Here is a 22,740-nt window from a genome sequence, read left to right on the forward strand (position 1 = left end):
TGATATCTGTGACCAATTTGGAGAAGGCTATGCTTCAGAACAGTGTGTAGGAGGAACACACACACACACACACCTTGTTACACAGTGGTACTCATTCATCACACCCACTCTATACTTTCAATTTCCTTCCCAAGGCAGTAACGATTTTCAGGCACTTAAAATACTTAACATTTTATACTATGCTTACTACAACAGACTGAAGGTATAATCAACTATCAGTAGGAATAGCTTAGGTAGATAATTTAAATGTTAACTCAAGATTTTTACAAATCTACATACATATCATGGCTGAAGACCATCTTTCAGTAAATGTCCACAATAGTAAATAACAAGTAAGAAATTGAAGAACCATGCTTTTATTCATGTTTTTATTCTAAACTCTTTGCTTAATGTTCATTTCATTACTAGAGTAAGACAAAGCTTTTTTTTGCATTTCCCAAGTATACTACAATTCCATTTTTTGCCATCATCTATGTTCATGTTTCAAAGAGAAAACAGATTTATCATAAAGTCACTTTGGTGTTTAAGAAACCAAACTGCCATGGATGTTGTTCAAGAAAGACTGTACCAACTTTCACTCTGCAGCAAAAAACAATCACATACAAAGTACAAATGCAGCAACTCAGAGCCCTCATGAACTCAGCACTGGAAAAGCACCCAGGTCGGGAGAACCCTCAAAAAGAGTTCGCTTTCTAAAATGTCCAAATACTTCCCCACCTCCTTAATCAAGGTATAACAAATATGACTTAATTTTTTCTTAATGACATAGAGCATTAAGAAAGGGTTAAGAATAAATGAAAAGGATTCAAAATTAAGCGGACTGGGTTTGGACTCACTGGATCAGACCTGGGAGATTGATCTTAGTCATTTACTGCACCTTCCAGGGCTTGTTGTCTTTAAACAGGATCACTAAATTCCTCAGAGCTGTCTAGAGTATTAGGCTACACAGCACACATGAAATGCCCGGGGCAGTGCCCTTGTTCTTGCAGAGGCTGTTCCATGAAACAAGAGCCAACTTCCTGTCCCTTCAGTGCACAGTCTGAAAAGATGAGTTACTGCTGTATATGCTGCAGGACTGTCACCTCTGTATATACACAGCATCAAGAATGGGTCACTGGGCAGAATAAATGCAACTCTAAGTCTCCCCCTAGAACTTTGTTTTTAAGTGCGCACACACACATTTGCTCTTCTGCAAACTTCTTCCCTATTCTCTAGCAGTCTCCTTACTCTTCAAAGGGCTTCCCTTGTAGCTCACCTGGTAAAGAATCTGCCTGCAATGCAGGAGACCTGGGTTCGATTGCTGGGTTGGGAAAGTCCCCTGGAAAAGGGAATGGCTACCCACTCCAGTGTTCTGGCCTGGAGAATTCCATAAACTGCATACTCCACGGGGTCGCAAAGAGTCAGACACGACAGCAACTTTCACTACCCTTTAAAAGTCAGCTCCCCTAATGCCCTAATCTTCAACTCAAGTTTCATAGGTCCTTTGTGCCACAGGTACACTATACACACAGACACACACTTTGTCTGTGTATTGTTGTTCAGTCGCTAAGTCATGTCCAACTCTTTGTGACCCCATGGACTGTATGTAGCACGCCAGGCTTCCCTGTCCCTTCACCATCTCCCAGAGCTTGCTCAAACTCCTGTCCACTGAGTTGTGATGCCATCCAACCATCTCATCCTGTCTCTCCCTTCTCCTCCTGCCCCCAATCTTTCCCAGCATCAGGGTCTTTTTCCAGTGTCTGTATATACATATATGTGTGTATATGTGTGCATGTGTGTGTGTGTATGTATATATATAAAACTTCATCATAATCACCAAAAACTGGAAGCAACCAAGATGCCCTTCATATATCCATGCAATGGAATGGTACTCAGCAATAAAAATGATCTATCAAGTCATAAAAGACACAGAGGAAACTTAAATGCATATTGCTAAGTGAAAGAAGCCAATCTGAAAAGTCTACATACTGTATGATTCCAAAAATTATATGACATTTTTCAGAAGACAAAGCTACAGAAACAGTAAAAAAAAAAAATCTGCTATTGGTTGTCAAGGGGAGAGGGGGAGAAATGAACAGGTGAAGAAAAGGGGACTTTCAGGGTAAGGAAATACGTAAGTATATAAATGCATATACAAGTTTATATATACAGAAGTTTATACAAATATTTAATACATATAATATGTGAACTTAACCATTGTGAAAGAAACCACAAAACAAGCAAGGCAAACAATAAGGCAGCCTCTTATGTTTGAGTGTTCTACCTCAGCATTCACAGCAGTTTTTAGCTCTGTCATTTACCAGTGATTCAAACACACTTTGCACTCTTATAGCCTTTAAGCTTAAGGCATTTTGTTGCTAAGGCATCTAAGTATAAGAGTACTTATTTGGGTAGGTTTATAAAAAACAATATTTACTACTGTATCCCCATTGGTCACCAGTGAAGTATGAGCTATGGGTTATCAAACGTACTTTAGACATAGGCAAATGCAGGTGTAGCTGTAATTCAGGTGTGGAGAGAAAAATACACACAAGACACAAACTAGAGCTGGTGACTTTCTTTACATCTATAAGCTAAACAGCACACAACACATTATTCACTCACCTCACTAGGAATATGTTTTGACAACTCTGTGAACCATCACTATCTGCTTTCTTAAGGCATGAAATTTGGCTGGGCTGATCCTGAATTTGTGATCCATCTCCTTTGTATTCTCCTTTGTACCCACTACTTTATTGCTGATTTTTTTCCTTTCTACCTACTGTTTTCATTCCAGTTGCCAGAGCTGCCCCAGTTATTCTATAAACCTATCTCGAATTCTACCAGTTCTAGAAAAGAGAATGAACAATATCATATACCTTAATATGCCTCTGAAGAAAGAATGCTAGTAAAAAACTGAACTCCCAACCTTTTTCAAGACCCAAATACCACCTTCTGTGTGAAGGTTTGCACTGAGGAACCGAGTTAACCACATCCTCTTCTCTGTCCCCACTGTGCCTCGTATTCTGCTATTATGCCTCCCACCACAGCGAGGACATGGAATTATGTATATGCCTCTCCCCCACCAGGATGTGAGCCTGCCAAAAGAAGCAGCCCTTATTTTAGCACAGAAGACACTGAACATAAGTCGGATGAAATGAAATTAAAGAACAAAACTCTATAAAAGAAGATAAATAACTACTCGGTATCTGGTCTGACGTAGTTGAATAGCTCTCAAATGAAAGTAGGGGGTGACGAGGGTGGGCAAAATGGGTGAAGGGGGGGGTCAAAGGTACAAACTTTTATAAGATATAAGTTTTAAGATAAATAAGTCCTGGGTTGTAATGTATAACATGGCAACTATAGTTAACAATACTGTACTGTATATCTAAAACATGCTATGAAAGGAGATTTTAAAAGTCCTCATCACGCAAAAAATCTGTCAACTTTGTGTGGTGACAGACATTAATTAAAACTTATTACAGTAATTATTTTGTTGTAAATCATTCTGTTTTACATAATGAAAATAATTCTGTTGTGTACCTACAACTAATACAATGTTACATGTCAGTTACATCTCAATTGGGACGTCCCTGGCAGACCAGTGCTTAGAACTTCACTTTCCAATGCAGGGAGTGCACGTTCGACTCCTGATCTGGAAGCTAAGATCACACATGCCTCGTAGCCAAAAAACCAGAACATGAATAACAGAAGCAATATTGCAACAGATTCAACAAAGACTTTTAAAAATGCTCCACATCAAAAATAAATCTTAAAAAAATTACATCTCAATTTAAAAATAATTTTATAAGGATGGGTTTCGTGTGTTCTTATAGTTGTTTCACTAACATGCAACTAGGTAAGAAAGATGAAGCTTAAGATCTCTGTTCATACTGTTCATATGCAGTTTTGTTTTGATTTTCTCTGATAGTCATACACTAACATATGTTAGTTGTCACTATTATTCTTTCATTTAAAAAGCAAGAAATAAAATGAATGTTCTCTGGAGATTCCTGTAGGTCCTCTAATGATTTTAGTGCTGAACAAACTTTGGCTTTTAAACCATCACATTCTAATCTGAGGCCCTGACCCTGAAATAAATGCAGAGGATAGGGTGCCAAGATGTTAGACAAAGCTCTTTAAAGCTTTAATTTGGTCTTTCGGACTTCCCTGGTGGCTCAGAGGTTAAAGCATCTGCCCGCAATGCGGGAGACCTGGGTTGGATCCCTGGGTCGGGAAGATCCCCTGGAGAAGGAAATGGCAACCCACTCCAGTATTCTTGCCTGGAGAATCCCATGGACAGAGGAGCCTGATAGGCTACAGTCTACCGGGAGGCAAAGAGTCGGACACGACTGAGTCACTTCACTTTCACTTTTGGTCAATAAAGCCATGATTGAGTCACTGAGCTTCAGTGAACTGATAACAACGAAAATTCGAGTTATCTTGCAAACTCTTTCCCATATGATAATCCCTTAGGATATTAAAAATCGTATCAGCAAGCCACTGAGCTAAGATTAAAATACTATGTTTCCTGGGTCATATTTAAAATCAAAGTGTTCTACTTACCTTTCTATTATTTTAGTTATTAAGTGGAGGCAAAACTTTTTTTAACATTGACATGAATAACAAGAAAAATACCTAGACCTCATTCCTCAAGGATAATCTCCTCTGGCCATGTGAAGTCAAGCCTCTCGGATGACATCTGGTACCATACCTGTCCTGTGTATGCAAACTCCAGAGCCTGCTTTAAGCCAAGACTGGTCACACCGTGTAAATTCACCTCGTCAGCACCACTTTCCACCATACAAAGACTGAACATGGCCTGAGGTAGGAGAGAAAGGAAGACAGTTACGGGACTTAAAAAGCAAGGGAACACAATGAAGTCCTAGAGAAACTAAGAAAGAAACAAGTTAAAGATTGATTTTGGTTTCTGAAATGCTTCTACAAGGCTTCCTTCACACAAGCCCCTGCAAATCACTCTGGTGTCCGGTTACAGTAACACACAAAGGGCCCTGCGTGCCTCATACACAGAGTAGCATCGAATCCCGCAGCTGTTCTCTGGAGGTGACTTGGGTTCAGGTTCTCTCCCTGAACTCACTGTCTCCATCCTGGGGTCCCAGAGCTAACCTGAAATGGGAAGCATTCCCAAACGTTCTTGCCAACAGGACATGGGAAGCAGTGCCTTGTTCCCTGACTTCTCTGCCTTTTCCCTGCCTCATTTCAGTGACGCATCTCTTTCCTCACACCTGACATACATCACACTCTATTCCAGTGGTTCTCAAAGTGTGGCCCCTGGGTCAGCAACATTAGCATCTGCTGGGAACTCCTTAGAGTGTAAATTTAATGGGGCTCTAACTTAGATCTTGGAGAAGGAAATGGCAACCCACTCCAGTGTTCTTCCTAGAGAATCCTGTGGACAGAGGGGCCTCGTGGGCTGCTGTCCATAGGGTCTCACAGAGTCAGACACGACTGAAGCGACTTAGCATGCATGCATGCATTGGAGAAGGAAATGGCAACCCACTCCAGTGTTCTTGCTTGGAGAATCCCAGGGACAGAGGAGCCTGGTGGGCTGCCATCTACAGGGTCGCACAGAGTCAGGCACGACTGAAGTGACTTAGCAGCAGCAGCAGCAACCTAGACCTGAAGAAGGAAATGGCAACCCACTCCAACATTTTTGCCTGGGAAATCCCATGGACAGGGGAGCCTAGTGGGCTAACAGTAACCTGGGCTGTAATAGGCCATCCAAGTGACTCCGAAGCTTACCAGAATCTGAGAACCACTGTCTTAAGATACTCAGTGAAAATCAATCTGCCCATGGTGCCCCCAAACCAGCTCTCCAAATGGCCAACTGATTGAAAATCAGTTTGTCAAATGAAAACTTTGAAATTTAAAAAAATGCAGGAATTTCCTGGCAGTCCAGTGGCTAGGATTCCGTACTTTCACTGCCAAGGGCATGCGTTCGATCCCTGGCCAGGGAACTAAGATCCAACAAGCCACGTGGTACAACCAACAATAAATAAATAAAATTTAAAACACTGAAAACCACTAATTTGTACGCCTATAACAAGTTCGACTTAACAGGTAATAAAGAAAATATTCTATTTTGGACCACTGATGATGAAATACACTATTTAGAAAACTGTACCTTTATGTAGTGAAGAATTAACCTTATCCAAAGGACCTCTCTGGGCCTAAGAATATCCTGACTGAAAGGAGCATCTCTGTTCTCTGGGGCTATGGCCACTGACAGTATAACAACATGATTTGTGACGGGAGCTTTGGTTCATACAGTATCAGTTGAGGGTAAGAGACCAAAGGTAGTAGTCTGACCTCCAGGAGAGGCTAGAGATAAAAGGTCAGCCACATAGGATGACTGTGAGTAAACACCAATAAAAACTCTGGACACCAAAAACTTGAGAGAGCTTCCCTGGTTGGCAGTCCCCTGCGCATAGTGTCACAGAGTCTGGTCAAGAGTGGGTAAGGCTAGGACTCCACAGGCGGAGGAGGGCCAAATGCTCCATGTTGGGTCCCTTTCTGAACTCTGCCCTTTGTGTCTCTTCCCTTGGCTGGTTCTGATTTGTTCAGTTCAGTCACTCAGTCGTGTCCAACTCTTTGTGACCCCATGAACTGCAGCACGCCAGGCCTACGTGTCCATCACCAATTACTGGAGTTTATTCAAACTCATGTCCATTGAGTCGGTGATGCCATGCAACTGTCTCGTCCTCTGTCATCCCCTTCTCCTCCTGTCCTTTAATCTTTCCCAGCATCAGGGTCTTTTCAAATAGTCCTTCACATCAGGTGGCCAAAGTATTGGAGTTTCAGTTTCAGCATCAGTCCTTCCAATAAATATTCAGGACTGATTTCCTTTAGGATGTACTGGTTGGATCTGCTTGCAGTCCAAGGGACTCTCAAAAGTCTTCTCCAACAGCACAGTTCAAAATCATCAATTCTTCGGCACTCACCTTTCTTTATGGTCCAACTCTCAAATCCATACATGACTACTGGAAAAATCATAGCCTCGACTAGATGGACCTCTGTTGGCAAAGTAATGTCTCTGTTTTTTAATATGCTGTCTAGGTTAGTCAAAACTTTTCTTCCAAGGAGCAAGCGTCTTTTAATTTCATGGCTGCAGTCACCATCTGCAGTGATTTTGGAGCTCCCCAAAATTAAGTATCTCACTGTTTCCCCATCTATTTCCCATGAATTGATGGGACCAGATGCCATGATCTTAGTTTTCTGAATGTTGAGTTTTAGGCCAACTTTTTCACTCTCCTTTTCACTTTCATTAAGAGGCTCTTTAGTTTTTCTTTGCTTTCTACCATAGGGGTGGTTTCATTTGCATATCTGAGGTTATTGAGATTTCTCCCAGGAATCTTGATTCCAGCTATGCTTCATCAAGCCCAGCGTTTCTCATAATGTACTCTGCATATAAGTTAAATAAGCAGGGTGACAATGTACAGCCTTGATGTATTCCTTTCCTGATTTGGAACTAGTCTGTTGTTCCATGTCCAGTTCTAACTATTGCTTCCTGACCTGCATACAGGTTTCTCAGGAGGCAGGTCAGGTGGTCTGGTATTCTCATCTCTTTCAGAATTTTCAACAGTTTGTGGTGATCCACACAGTCAAAGGCTTTGGCATAGTCAATAAAGCAGAAATAGATGTGTTTCTGGACTTCTCTTGCTTTTTTGATAATCCAACGGATGTTGGCAATTTCATCTCTGATTCCTCTGACTTTTCTAAATCCAGCTTGAACATCTGGAAGTTCACAGTTCACATACTATTGAAGCCTGGCTTGGAGAATTTTGAGCATTACTTTACTAGAATGTGAGATGAATTAATTGTGTGGTAGTTTGAGCACTCTTTGGCATTGCCTTTCTTTGGGATTGGAATGAAAACTGACCTTTTTCAGTCCTGTGCCCACTGCTGAGTTTTCCAAATTTGCTGCCATATTGAGTGCAGCATTTTCACAGCATCATCTTTTAGGATATGAAATAGCTCACCTGGAATTCCATCACCTCCACTAGCTTTGTTCATAGTGATGTTTTCTAAGGCCCACTTGACTTCACATTCCAGGATGTCTGGTTCTAGGTGAGTGATCACTTATCTGGGTCATGAAGATCTTTTTTGTATGGTTCTTCTGTGTATTCTTGCTGCCTCTTCTTAATATCTTCTGCTTCTGTTAGGTCCATACCATTTCTGTCCTTTATACTGAGCCCATCTTTGCATGAAATGTTCCCTTGGTATCTCTAATTTTCTTGATGTGATCTCTAGTCTTTCTCATTCTATTGTTTTCCTCTATTTCTTTGCATTGATCACTGAGGAAGGCTTTCTTATCTCTCCTTACCATTCTTTGGAACTCTGCATTCAAATGGGTATATCTTTCCTTTTCTCCTTTCCTTTTCGCTTCTCTTCTTTTCACAGATATTTGTAAGGCCTCCTCAGACAAAGGTTCTTATTTGTATCCCCTGTAATAAGCCATATCTGTGAGTATACAAGCTTTCAGTGAGTTATATGAGTCCTTCAAGCAAATTACTGAACATGAGACTACTATTTAAGCTCATACTAAATATTTTTAATTTTAAATTTTGTTTTGCCAATGGATTAATATTCATATTATAGCAATATTTTATTCTGACAAATTCATTTTTTATCTTCCCAATTCTTTATGTTTTAAATTAATATGTATGGGATGAGTGGATTTAATTGATGGTCCATTATTCTTTCTGGGGGGTGGTAAAGAATCTGTCTGCCAATGCAGGAGAAGTGGGTTTGATCCCTGGGTTGGGAAGAACCCCTGGAGAAGGAAATGGCAACCCACTCCAGTATTCTTGCTTGGAAATCCCATGGACAGAAGAGCCTGGCAAGCTACAGTCCATAGCATTGCAAAGAGTCAGACACAACTTAGTGACTAAACAACAATATTCTTTCTTGAGGTCCTCATTTCTATTTCACACAGTAGAGTTTTAAGTTTCATACTGAATAAGATTCTCTTTGATAACTTATAGTTAACATTATAACTTGTTAGAAATACAAAATTACTGTTCTCTTACCATTTGAGAAATTTTGTAAAGAATATTTTAAATGCTTATAATTTGAGAAAATAAAAAATAATATTCAAAGTGTCCTAAAGATATTGGGAGTATGTAACCAGTAGTATATATGCAAGTGTATTTTAAGATTAAATAGCAAACATTCAGAATATATTTAACTTTCAAAAATTTACTTTATCATGAATAAATGAAATCTAATATTCATTTAGAAATTGTCAAAGGTGAAAGGTCAATATGGCAAATTTGACAACTTGGTGAGTTAGTGAGTTGATCTGACTTCCCACTGATGCCATTGGCAATAAAGGTACTATGCACAGGTTAAGAACTCTAGAGGCAAAATTACATAATACTTGATAGGTGAAGAACAATGATAAACAGCAAACTTGTCACCAAAAATTAAGAGTTTCAACAATCACAGGTGACTCGGACAAACACATACCCTCTCTGTGATTCAGTTTTCTTATCTGAAAAATGGGGCTAAAAATTGTACCCATTCATGAACTTGAAGATTATATAACAGTACATATAATGTATTCAGTAGAGTACCTGATATATGGCAAGCTCTTAGTGAAATAATTTATACTTTATGATAACAATGAAATAGAACAAAGCTTCTCCTACGTATTCTCTGCTTAAAAGGACTGACATATCAGAAGTATCAGTTCTGAGAATTTTTTATTTTGCTTTATTTTTTAAATCAAATATGGCTATAGATAAAAATGCTCATAGGAAAGACTTAATGTTAAGTGGATTCTGCTTAGGCATTTGTAGATCTGAAATTTAAAAATTAAAGCATAGGTTACAGTACAAAACTTTCAATCTGTGTAACCTGTGGTGTTGGAGAAGACTCTTGAGAGTCCCTTGGACTGCAAGGAGATCCAACCAGTCCATTCTCAAGGAGATCACCCCTGGGAGTTCATTGGAAGGAATGATGCTGAAGCTGAAACTCCAGTACTTTGGCCACCTCATGTGAAGAGCTGACTCATTGGAAAAGACTCTGGTGCTGGGAAGGATTGGGGGCAGGAGGAGAAGGGGATGACCCAAGATGAGATGGCTGGATGGCATCATGGACTCGATGGACGTGAGTCTGAGTGAACTCCGGGAGTTGGTGATGGACAGGGAGGCCTGGCGTGCTGCGATTCATGGGGTTGCAAAGAGTTGGACACGACTGAGCGACTGAACTGAACTGAATTCTAAATTTGTTTCTAGACTTCTTATAGCTTCTTTTAAAAGAAACTGAAAGAAATTTCAGCTGTTTTCAGTGTCCCTTTTTTTACATTAGATGAGTGTTTCAGTTTTTAATATTCCCCACATTAAGTTGATTTTTTTCAGGTTTCCAAGTTGTAATTGCCCCTGATATGGTAACCAGCTGCTCTTCATCAACCCATATACAGAGCAGGACAGAAATGACTCAAAGTGCAAAAAAAGTATCTGGGTTAATGAAATGGTAAATGTTCCTTTTTAGAGTCAGGTTTAAATAACACAACAACCTGCCAAGGGAGTTTTTTGAATCTGTTTTCATAAGGATCATTCAAAAGCAACCAAGACAATACTGCATACAACAGGTTTCCATCCTCAACCAGAGATTTGTGAGCTATGAACCTGAAACCTGGCTTGGCAGAGTTGGGAAAATAATGTAACCCCTAAAAAATGTTACATGTTTGTATAAGCAACAAAGCAACACCAAATTGGTCACTGTGGTTAATTATAGAGTATAACTATAGAGGGAAGAAGGAACTACTATTTTACTCCATTTACATATAACAGTATTTGGATCATCATCATGAACACGTGTTACCTGTGTATTTCTAACTGTCTTTTGAAAATTGTCATATTTTTAAGGTCATAGGTTGTGCAGGAAGATACATCTGATTCATATCCTGGTTCTATAACCTACTTGGTCATGGAGGCTATTTACCTTGAACATATGGCCTTTGGATAATTTGTTAACTTCTCTGAACCTCAGGCTGTTATCTGTAGATGGGGACAATAACAACCTCACAAGGTTGACTTGATGTTTAGATACAATTATGCTTAATGTCAAGCATAAACCCTGGCACAGAGTAGATGCTCAATAAATAGAAACTCATTTCTAATCTAGAGCTAAGAAACAGCCTCCTCCACCCGCCCTCTGCCCAAATCCATTCCTCTCAAGGACTTTCCTAATGACAATTCCATTCAAAATTCCTATGTCTGGCCACAGGACTTCACATTCACCACATACTCCTAAATGCTACTTTAAGGACTGACTCCATCGTACAAACCATCACCTCCATTTCTAAAAACACCGAACTTCCATTCTGATATATCATTTGGTCTTAGAAACTTAATGTTACAAACAACACATCATTTTAAAAAATCAGCAAAGCTTATTAATTAAGAAGTGAAAAAGGGTCCTTCCCTGGTGGTCCAGTGGCTAACAATTTGCCTGCCAATGCATGGGACATGGGTTTGATCCCTGGTCCAGGAAGATTCCACACTGTGGGGCAGCTAGGCCTGTGTGCCACAACTACAAGCTCACCTAGAGCTTGTGCTCAGGAACAAAAGATGCCACCGCAATGAGAAGCCCACATGCCTCAGTGAAGAGTAGCCCCTACTTGGCTCAACTAGAGAAAGCCTGCACATAGCAACAAAGACCCAGTGCAGCCAAAAATAAATAAATAAAATTTTTTAAAAGGGAACTAAGAAATCAAAGTCAATGTCGTGAGTTTAATAAATTTACTAGGCACCTCAATTAGGAAGTGCCTCATTGCTGCTGCTGCCGCTAAGTCGCTTCAGTCATGTCTGACTCTGTGTAACCCCATAGACGGCAGCCCACTAGGTTCCTCTGTCCCTGGGATTCTCCAGGCAAGAATACTAGAGTGGGTTGCCACTGCCTTCTCCGAGGAAGTGCCTCATTGGGTAACACCATATGAGAAAGAACCCAGCCATCTGACACAGTGAAATGCCAGCCACCTAGGCTACCTAAGCTTGTTAAAGAGTGTCTGGAGACCTGCTAGAGCCCACAGGGAAGAACAGAGTCTCCTTCGGTAGCAGAAGAGGTGATGAGACCAAGGGTGTTATTTTGTAGCATCAAACTTACTGAAAAGTTAAACTGCAATGTGCATAAAAGTAAGCACCATATTTGCCTTCTCCACCGTGAAGCCCCTAGACCCGAGCATTACATACATGTAATAAGTACAGGGCAATGAATGAATGAATGAATGAATGCCCTGACAAACTCTTTAAAAATTCAACAGCAGATAATGACCAGCTCTTCTACATCATCATAAACAAAAATAATTCAACATAAGAAAGAATTTCTGGATATAAGGCATTTTAGACCCTGGGATAAAAAAGTACCAAAAGTTAGAGAAAGAGTATCTACCAAATTAGTTCAAAGCTAGACATTTAGAAAAAAAGTAAAAACATATGGCAATGTCCTCTATCAAGCCACAACATTCTGCCAAAGCATGTGAGGCTTCTGCTTAGAAACAAGAAAACACTGCACAGACTCTTTCTTGGTTCACACTGTTTTGTCTTTGGGAGAGCCTTGGCCAGGCTGAGATTTACAGTCATCACAGCTTCCTCTTGGCTGTTAATGCGCCGCAACCACCACAAATCTTTCTAATGGAAAACCCAGGTTGTGAGAATGCAATCCACTTGAAGTGCCTACCACAGAGAGAGTTGTGGATTTATAGTGTGTCATTCCTTCTGTAATTCACACGGAAATGACATGAACTGAGTCCTAAAATCATAGTACCTGAATTGTTTCCTTGGGTCACATTAGTTGTCATGCAGTCACAAGATGAGCTACAACCAATTTTAGGTTGGGACTTGGGACATCATGCCACAAAACTGACCGATGGCAATTCTACTACACCCTCAAAGATAAGTAGGGTGACAGATGACAGGCTTCGTTAGGCACTTAGTTGTAAAATATGCTCTCTACCTGGTAAGCTACATGTAGCTTTGGAGTTGCACTGGAGAGGGGCAAGATGTATCGTGAATTCTTGTTTCATCAGGAACAGAAATGATTTTACAGATGAACTACCCAGATTGTTTGGGGTACATTCAACTCTTATCTTTTGTGAGAGATAAACAAAAGTAAACATGTCTAAGGGAGGTATAGAAAAGAGCAATTCACAAAGACTGTGGCAGACCCAGCCTGATTCCCAAAGCCTTTTATATATTCTGTAATTAGTGATGTTTACAATGGCAATGAGGCATTACAGAGATAGGAACTAACCTCTGAATCAACAAAGATTACATTTTGCTCAATTTAGTGTTAATGGTGATTATCCTTTATTGCATTTTGGTTATACCTCACATATAAAACAGGTAGTAAATCTCAGTTGATGAGACTGTTCAATTAACCACAATAGCCCATTTCCTTGATTTTAAGGATAGAAGGGTCTTGACCATAGTTTCAGACTGGACTATTTACCTTCTTTATCTCACAAATGCAAAAGCAATCCAAGCCATTTGAGGAGCTTAATGGCCTGAAAGAGTGGGGATATTTGGTTGGAGTGTTTTTTCCCTCCCTGTACATTTATGGCTTTTTAAAATTCTCAAACAATACAGTAATACTCTCAGAGAATAAAATGTCAGAACAAATGAAAACGGTAAAATAATATTACTATAAACATAATCAGACAGAAAAAAGGTGAATTTCTTTCTGAAATACCAGTTTTCCCTCACCTTAACCATGTAAAGGAAAAATCCACCTTATATGCTAAACATTGTGAAACATATTGATTTTCCCAACATCTTCAAATACGTAGCTTGTTTACTCCAAGAATCTGTGTTTCACATCTTTGCTCTTGGCACGTTACATCTTAAATTAACTACATGGTGATAATGAGCCCTTCAAAACCAGCACGATTGTGGTTTATCCTACTTCTCCTTAGAACTCTCCTCCTCCTAGATGTGGCCATATTTCAACTACTTGGGTCCACTGAGGGAAAATGGAATGGAAAAAGGACACAAATCAAGTTGTTCTTTTCTTAGCTAAAGAGACAGTACACATGAAAATCAGAAACCGTTTGCCCATCATGAAGTCAGGTTATATTTCTCTTTGTCACCAGTTAGACACTCTGGAAAGGACACCCACACATCTGGTTTTAGCCTTGGGTCACCCTTTCAGATCCCTCATTCCTTTGATGCCTCTGATGTTATCATCTTTGCAGTTGTTTAGTTGCGAAGTCATGTCCAACTCTGGGGACCCCATGGACTACAGCTCACCAGGCTTCCTCTGTCTGTGGATTTTCTAGGCAAGGATGCTGGAGTAGGTTGCCATTTCCTTCTCCAGGGGATCTTCCTGACCCAAGGATCGAACCCACGTCTCCTGCATCAGCAGGCAGATTCTTAACCACTGAGCTACCGGGGAAGCCCTCTGGTACCTTCTAGTGTATGGTTGTATCCCATGGGGATGGGATTTCAACACTTCACTATCCCACCATATAAAGAAATTCATTCTTTTTAAATGTCTTTCAGATACTTAAGGGGAGAAGGCAATGGCAACCCACTCCAGTACTCTTGCCTGGAAAATCCCATGGATGGAGGAGCCTGGTAGGCTGCAGTCCATGGGGTCGCTAAAGAGTTGGACACAACTGAGTGGCTTCATTTTCACTTTTCACTTTCATGCATTGGAGAAGGAAATGGCAACCCACTCCAGTGTTCTTGCCTAGAGAATCCCAGGGATGGGGAAGCCTGGTGGGCTGCCGTCTGTGGGGTTGCACAGAGTCAGACATGACTGAAGCGACTTAGCAGCAGCAGCAGATACTTAGGGATAGCACTTTTACTCTTCCTTATTGAATAAACTTGATAAGCTATTATTGTATGAATCGTTCCTACACAGAGACCTTTTTGGTCTGTCTTCATATGGCAGACATTGGCACAATCCTGTCTTTCAAAATTTACTAAGGACGCAAGGACTAAGACCAAACCTGGATCACATTTTGACAGCTGTCCTAAAAGGCAGAATTCGGGGTCCACGTGAAAGAGCGACCATGCAGATGTTAAATAGAGTCTGCATGACTCAGGGGAAGGAGCTATGAAGAACGGAGAAGGCAATGGAACCCCGCTCCAGTACTCTTGCCTAGAAAATCCCATGGACGGAGGAGCCTGGTAGGCTGCAGTCCATGGGGTTGCGAAGAGTCGGACACGACTGAGCAACTTCACTTTCACTTTTCACTCTCATGCACTGGAGAAGGAAATGGCAACCCACTCCAGTGTTCTTGCCTGGAGAATCCCAGGGATGGTGGAGCCCGGTGGGCTGCCGTCTATGGGGTCGCACAGAGTTGGACATGACTGAAGCAACTTAGCAGCAGCAGCTATGAAGAAAGGAAATTTTTAGAGGGCTGTAATATCAGACAAGCTTGAAAGCCTTAAGAGAAAAGGAAGAGGTGGAGCTACTGAGGAGGCATACTGATTCTGTGTTGATTAAAATATAATAGGTATTAAGGGAGAATTCTGTAAGACATGTGGACTTCCCTGGTGGCTCAGATGGTAAAGCGTCTGTCTACAATGCGGGAGAACCGGGTTTGATCCTGGGTCAGGAAGATCCCCTGGAGAAGGAAATGGCAATCCACTCCAGTACTATTGCGTGGAAAATCCCGTAGACAGAGGAGCCTGGTAGGCTACAGTCCATGGGGTCGCAAAGAGTCGGACACGACTGAGCAACTTCACTTTCTGTAAGACACAGAAGGGGCTCTGACGTGGCTTATCAGAGCTGCACAGTATGTGTCTTAGGTATCATAAGTAAAACTCTAGCTTTTTTTTTTTTTCTGTAAATGGAATTTTAAAGTTGGAGGGTACTTTAGAGATCACTCACCTCTAGCTGCTCAGCATGTGGTCCCCAGGGCAGCAGTACCGGCATCAAAGAGAACTTAATAGAAACGCAGACTCTCAGGTCCACCCACACCTACTGGATGGAAAGCTGCACTTTAACATGAGCCCCTAGTAACCCACACGCACTTCAGAGTCTGAAAGACGTAGCTGTGGTCAGTACTCTACCCTTTCAACCCTCCCTGCCTATCTGAATATTTGAAGTGATGAGACACCCAATACTTGCCTTCTCCAGGAGATCTTCCCAATCCAGGGATTGAACCCAGGTCTCCTGCACAGCAGACGGATTCTTTACCAGCTGAGCCACAAGAGAAGCCCAAGAATACTGGAGGGGGTAGCCTATCCCTTTTCCAGCAGATCTTTCCAACCCAGGAATCGAACCAGGGTCTCCTGCATTGCAGGTGGATTCTTTACCAACTGAACTATCAGGGAAGCCCCAATACATCACAGGAGAATGCAAAGCATTAGCAATACTTTCAGAATATTGAATCACAGTCACCCTCCTGACAATTTTCTCCACTTGGTCTTAGTAGAAAGTCAATAAATTCACTCTCATTTCTGCTTAATGCCCTTTCCAATATGTGGTAACAGCTCTTAAGTCTACTGGAAACAGCACCTACTCCATATTATCTGGGTCATAATAGGTTAGCACTCAAGGTCAATGTTAGGAATCCTGCAATCCAGGCAGGAGACTAGAGTTCAAATTCTAGCAAGCAAGAACTGATCTCCAGATTTAAGGTGAAGGGAGGGGAAGTTACTGCTTAGTTAAGGACAGACCCACAGTTCTAAGAACAAGGCCTTTAAAAGAGTAAATCACCCCATGTTCTTAGGTGGCGGCAGTGGTAGGAGCCTTCAGACAAATCCATCACTTTACCTTCCAATTCCTAATTATTTCAGTTGACTTTCTCTGGTCCATCTCTGTCTTATATTTCCTGAGGAGGAAATTTGGGTGGCCACCTCAAAGTTACTATTGACGCAAATCCCTCAGACTTATTTTTACAGAATTCAAAAGTAGAACCTTTTAAGGGTTTTCAATTTGCCATAAAGAATGGCAAGGCAATCCAAGCAAAAAATGGGCAAAAGACATGAACAGACATGTCTCCATAGAAGATACACAGATGATTAATAGGCACATGAAAAGATGTTCAACACTGCTAATTATTAGAGAAATGCAAATCAAAACAACAGTGAGACATCACCTCACACCTATCAGAATGGCTATTATCAACAAGTCTACAAACAACAAATGTTGGCGAGGAGTTAAGAGAAAAGGGAAATCTTGTACACTGTTGATTAGAATTTAAATTGGTGCAAGCACTATGGAAACCAGTATGGAGTTTCCTCAAAAACTGAAAACAGGATGACCGTATGATCCAGGAATTCCACTCCAGAATATATATATGGAAAAAAAACAAAAACACTAATCCAAAAAGATACATGCACCTCAATGTTTATAGCAGCCCTACGTACAATAGCCAAGACAAGGAAACAACCAAGTGTCCACTAGCAGACAACTGGACTAAGAAGATGTGGCATGTATGTGTGTGGAATGGAATGGAGTACTACTCAGCCATTAAAAAGAATGAAATACTGATATTTACAGCAACATGGATGCACCTAGAGAGTATTATGCTTAGTTAAATAAGTTGAACAGACAAACAAAAACACTGTATGGTGTCACTGATACTTGGAATCTAAAAAATAATACAAATGACTGTATATGCAAAACAGACTCACAGATATAGAAAACAAACTAGTAGTTACCAAAAGGTAGAGAGAAGGGGAAAGGGACAAACTAGAGGTAAGGGATTAACAAACTGCTCTATATAAAAATTAGACAAGCAATAAGGATATACTGTATAGCACTGGGAATTATAGCTATCATCATATAATAACCTATAATGGAGTATAATCTGCAAAAACACTGAATCACTCTGCTACATACCTGAAACTAACATAACATTGTAAATCAACTATACTTCAACTTAAAAAAAAAATGCCGAAAGAAAACAAAAGAAGAATGCCAAGGTAGTTTCTTGCTTGCCCAGACTAATACTGGTAGTGACTGGTGGAGTCCTGTTGAGAGCTGTGAGGCCCCATCAGGCTCAAGTGAGAACAACGTCTGTCATATGGATAGAAAGGGAGCAGGAGCAGATGTACCAGCCCTGTACCTTAGAGTATGCATATGTACAATCACTAAAACACAGTTTTTGTCCTAAAATTCATGACATCGTCATATAAAATGTTTTACCTCTTTTATATACAGAACATTTTTGAAGAATGTTGAGATAATAGCGTGGGAACACCTCAATTATCACTTTTTAGTCTACTCTTTAAAAACTCAAGGTAAGTTAATGATTGTTCTTAAAAATTTAACCCCAAATTTCAACAGTTTCTCTTTTATTTTCAAAGTCCTCCCTTAATGTCTTTTTCTCCAACATGCTTACATAAGAGACGTGTAAGACTATAAATACAGGCACCCAGTCCAGCTGTGCCATCTCTTTTCAATCTTTCCTTTTATTCACCACTTCGGTTTGACAGCTGTGAATCAGGCAATACACACTGAAGCCACTCTCCCCTTGTTAGGTGTTCACACAGAGGAAGGCAAGAGGCCCGGCAGTTAACACACAGTTTTCTCTAACTCCATTAGTTGCCAGGCAACCACTTCACTGGAACCTTCCTGATGCAAGGCAGAACAGGCCAGTTTAATATAAAGTGTTTGGGTCATCCCATATGCTCAAGTGCACTCCTTCTGCAAACACATCTGATGCTTTGTAGATGCGGGCTACATGCAAAGTCTCTACATCTTACAAAACCGGAGGAAAATAGTTTAAGAATAATCTGCAAGAGCTCAAATACTTTCAAAAGTAACTAAATGGAGAACGTCTTTTAATCCATGAAAATATATATGCATAGATATATAATTTTTAAAGTGATGTGAATGCTTTAGCATAGTGATTTGATATGAAAATCTCTCTCATCACTTCAGAGTCACACCTCTCTAAATGAGAAGAAAACTGATAAGTCAATCCTGGATTCCTATCCAGGCATGCAGGTCCAAAATCCAATCAACATCAGATAAGCTAATTAAAAGCAATTGATTCGGCCAGCGGCTGGATCATCCCACAGTGTGGACAATTCATTTTGAACCAGTTTTTCTTGTTTTTTTGTTTTTTTCATAAAAATGATAAACAGAATCAGGACTTATCTATAGATTCCAATAATTCTTTCACCAACTCATCAGAGTCACATGATCAGCTATCTTTTATACCATGTCCCTCTATTATAAAACATCTGTCTCTGGTCAATACTCAGTCTCTAAAGGTTTAAAGTCTTCATCAGCTTCATTATACTTCAAACATGTGTTCTTGTTCTTTCCGATGAAGCTAAGGTTGACTATTACTGTGATTAAATAAGCATGAGTGAAATTGTGATTTTTAAATAAAGCAGTGTGAAAGTCATAAATTTAAAAGCATAAAAAAGATATGGTGGAAAAAGCAAAAAAAAAATAATATTTCAATACAAACCTAAATACATACAAAGAGCCTAGCACAATGACTGCAGTGAATTAAATGAGGAAAAATTAGCTGCTCTTATTACAAGTATTTATCTAGCTTCTTAGTGTTTATATTCCGTAGAAATGAATCAGTCTAAATAAAGGAATAAAATGCAGACCAGAGTTCACCATTCTCCACTCACTATAATGAACCCAGTGCACTTACAGCACAATAATGAAATTAATGGTTATCTGATCCAAAATGTTAATGATTTCTCTGGCACTGACATACATAATTTTAAAAGGGGATGTGACAATGATTGTTTAGAAGCTCTCAGCTTTCTATTTAAAGAGGAAATAACAGTTGATCACTACCACAATGAACTGGTACTTCACCTTGAATAGACAAAGGGAATATTGTTTATAATGAATGTGTTCAGTTTCAAAAGGAAATTATGAATCCATTTTAATTTAACATACAAAGCAAAACCCTAACCCCATACACACTGTGGTGCTCACAAGATCCTATCTCACAGTATATCTAAAATCAGCCTTCTCCTGGTTACTCAAGCACTGCAGCTTCTATAACAGACAGATGTGTGGCTGTTCATTGTCAGCCAGCCAATTAATGCTTATCGAACATCCAACGGGTGTGAGGCTCCGTAACAGACTGTCTATAAAATGTCAGATTGACTGCTTAATTTGGCTTTGCTGAATGTCAAGGCCATCATTAATGGTGCTATTTTTTCTGGCTAAATTTAAAAGCTAGTTCATGAGGCCTCTTCTTGGTAGATATTAACTAAATGACTAATCAGTGGATAAAAGTTGCAGAACGCCAACATCTACTCACAGATAGCACATGTTTATGACTTAGGTGAGAAATTCAACACATTTTCAACTGCGATTATTTCTGTCAATTTCCATGACTCCTGGGAGAGCTATGTTTGTTTGCAGGGTTTGTTGTGTTTTTTTTTTAAAGTCACAATCACCCTAAGAAGTGTACTGCAGCATTTTAAGTACCTCTTCTGGACCAGATTCTAGTATTTTTGGAGTTATAAGCTGAATGGAAGCAACCAAATGCTACTACATTAGGTCTCCAACTAATTAACCAGTGACTCTAAAACTTATGAGTAGCTAGCTTCTAGTTTTCCCAGGGTCTTAATTCCCTATCGGCTTCAGGTGATGCTGCACATGTCCAACTAGGCCAGCTAGATCCGAGAAAACAGCAAGACGTCTGCTGTGTCACAAGTCTTTGGAACTGAGCACTTAAGTTCCCTTTCTAGAAGTACATATCCACTAAGAATCTAAGAAGTTCTATATTGGGGAGCTAGTATAATCATCATTCTCCTAGGTTTTAACTCAATCTCAGTATCAGCAAGGCCGTATTCTCAAGTGTGAGAAGAAAACAAATTCAGTGTCCCAGTGTCCCTGAGCCATCCTTCTGCTCCCCTACCTTCACCCCAGTTAGATTACACAGAGATCTGGATAAAAATGAAAATATTATTTAATATTAATGAAGATTGCTTTTACTTGTGAAAGGTGAAACGGGTATTACTGCCGCTGCTGCTAAGTTGCTTCAGTCGTGTCCAACCCTGTGCAACCCCGTAGACAGCAGCCCACCAGGCTCCTCTGTCCCTGGGATTCTCCAGGCAAGAACACTGGAGTGGGTTGCCATTTCCTTCTCCAATGCATGAGAGTGAAAAGTGAAGTCGCTCAGTAGTGTCCGACTCTTCACGACTCCATGGACTGCAGCCTACCAGGCTCCTCCATCCATGGGATTTTCCAGGCAAGAGTACTGGAGTGGGGTGCCATTTCCTTATCCAACAGGTATCACTGGTCAGTTTTATATTCACAACTGTATATATGGACGCAGGCATTCTTGTCACTGGTGAATAAATACAGTCCAAATTCCATAGGATAAAGATTTAGCTGACTGTACGTATGACTCCAAAAGTTTACAAAAACTAAATGGTGACTTTTGTTTTTACTATTTTCTAGTTATATACTTAATACATAAATATACTCTTCTTTAAAAACAAGGTTACTATAGATAAAATTAAAGTCTTACTTTCTGAGAAAGTAGTATTTGTGCAAAGATCTGAAGGGAACAATGGAGAAAGTCATGTAACTATCAAAGAGAAGAGTAATACATGCAGAGACAACAGCTGTGCAAAGGCCCTGAGGTGAGCATATGCCAGGCATGTCTGAGAAACAACAGAGATCAGTGTGATGAGGATGCAAGGGCAAGAGTCATGGGAAAGAGGCCCAATGATGTAGAATCAGGTAAACTAAAAGACACTGGCTTTTACTCTGAATGAAAGTGGAAATCATCAGAGAATGTTGAGCAGAAGCAATATAATCTGACTTGCTTTAAAAAAGATCACTGCAGCTGAAGTACTGAAATAGACTCCAAGGGCTCAAGGACGAAACCAGAAAGATGAAATAGGAGAACACTGAAAAACTCCAGGAAAAATGATCCCAGCTTGCACCAGGGTGGTAGGAGTAGGAATAGCTGGGGTCTCAATATGTTTTGAAAGTAGAGACATGGAGCTTACTGGTAGTCTGGAAGCAAAAGAAAGAATTCCCAAAATACCCAGCAGTTTGGGGCCTGCACCATCCATAGAGTCACCATGAACTGAAATGGAAAATACTATACAATAAGCAGCTAAGTGGGAGGAAACTGGGAGCCTGATTTAGACATATTTGTGATGCCTCTTCAACATCCCAGCAGAGATACTAAGCAAGAAGTTGGATATAGGGAAGGGTCCATTCTGGAGATATAAATTTGGAGTCATCATCTGTGATAATAAAGCTTATTTTCAACTTGATTGGGTCACAGGAAACCCAGATATTTGGTCAAACATTAGTCTGTGTGTTTCTGCATGAGATTAACATGTGAATTGACAGTCTGAGTAAAGCAGCTGCTGCTGCTGCTGCTAAGTCGCTTCAGTCGTGTCTGACTCTGTGCAATCCCATAGACGGCAGCCCACCAGGCTCCCTCATCCCTGGGATTCTCCAGGAGAGAACACTGGAGTGGGTTGCCATTTCCTTCTCCAATGCAGGAAAGTGAAAAGTGAAAGTGAAGTCGCTCAGTCGTGTCCAACTCCTAGCGACCCCATGGACTGCAGCCTACCAGGCTCCTCCGTCCATGGGATTTTCCAGGCAAGAGTACTGGAGTGGGGTGCCATTGAGTAAAGCAGACACCCTCCCTAATGGAGGTGGGCCTCATATAATCAGGTGAAGGCTTGAATAGAACAAAAGGCAGAATAAAAGAAGATTCTCTTTGCCTGGCTGCTTTTACACTGAGATGTTGGCTTTTCTTTTTTGGGGCCACACCACACAGTTTGTGAGCTCTTAGCTATGACCAGGAATTGAACCCAGACCAAT

The 22,740-nt window shown here is 40.4% G+C and overlaps 1 protein-coding gene across 7 annotated transcripts in view; it reads right to left on the reverse strand.

The window, feature by feature from the left end:
• KLHL32 (kelch like family member 32) overlaps window positions 1-22,740 on the reverse strand; it is a 177,674-nt gene that overhangs the window by 120,066 nt on the left and 34,868 nt on the right. For 5 of the 7 annotated variants that reach the window (XM_068985187.1, XM_068985192.1, XM_068985190.1 and 2 more), the window contains exon 3: window positions 4,694-4,801. The exons of the other annotated variants lie outside the window; for them this stretch is intronic. In XM_068985187.1, the coding sequence (XP_068841288.1) occupies window positions 4,694-4,801 (108 nt within the window). The remainder of the gene's footprint in view (window positions 1-4,693; window positions 4,802-22,740) is intronic. 7 annotated transcript variants of the gene reach the window in all.

Source organism: Capricornis sumatraensis, chromosome 13 (assembly GCF_032405125.1).
Source record: "Capricornis sumatraensis isolate serow.1 chromosome 13, serow.2, whole genome shotgun sequence".
Classification (NCBI taxonomy): Eukaryota; Metazoa; Chordata; class Mammalia; order Artiodactyla; family Bovidae; genus Capricornis; species Capricornis sumatraensis.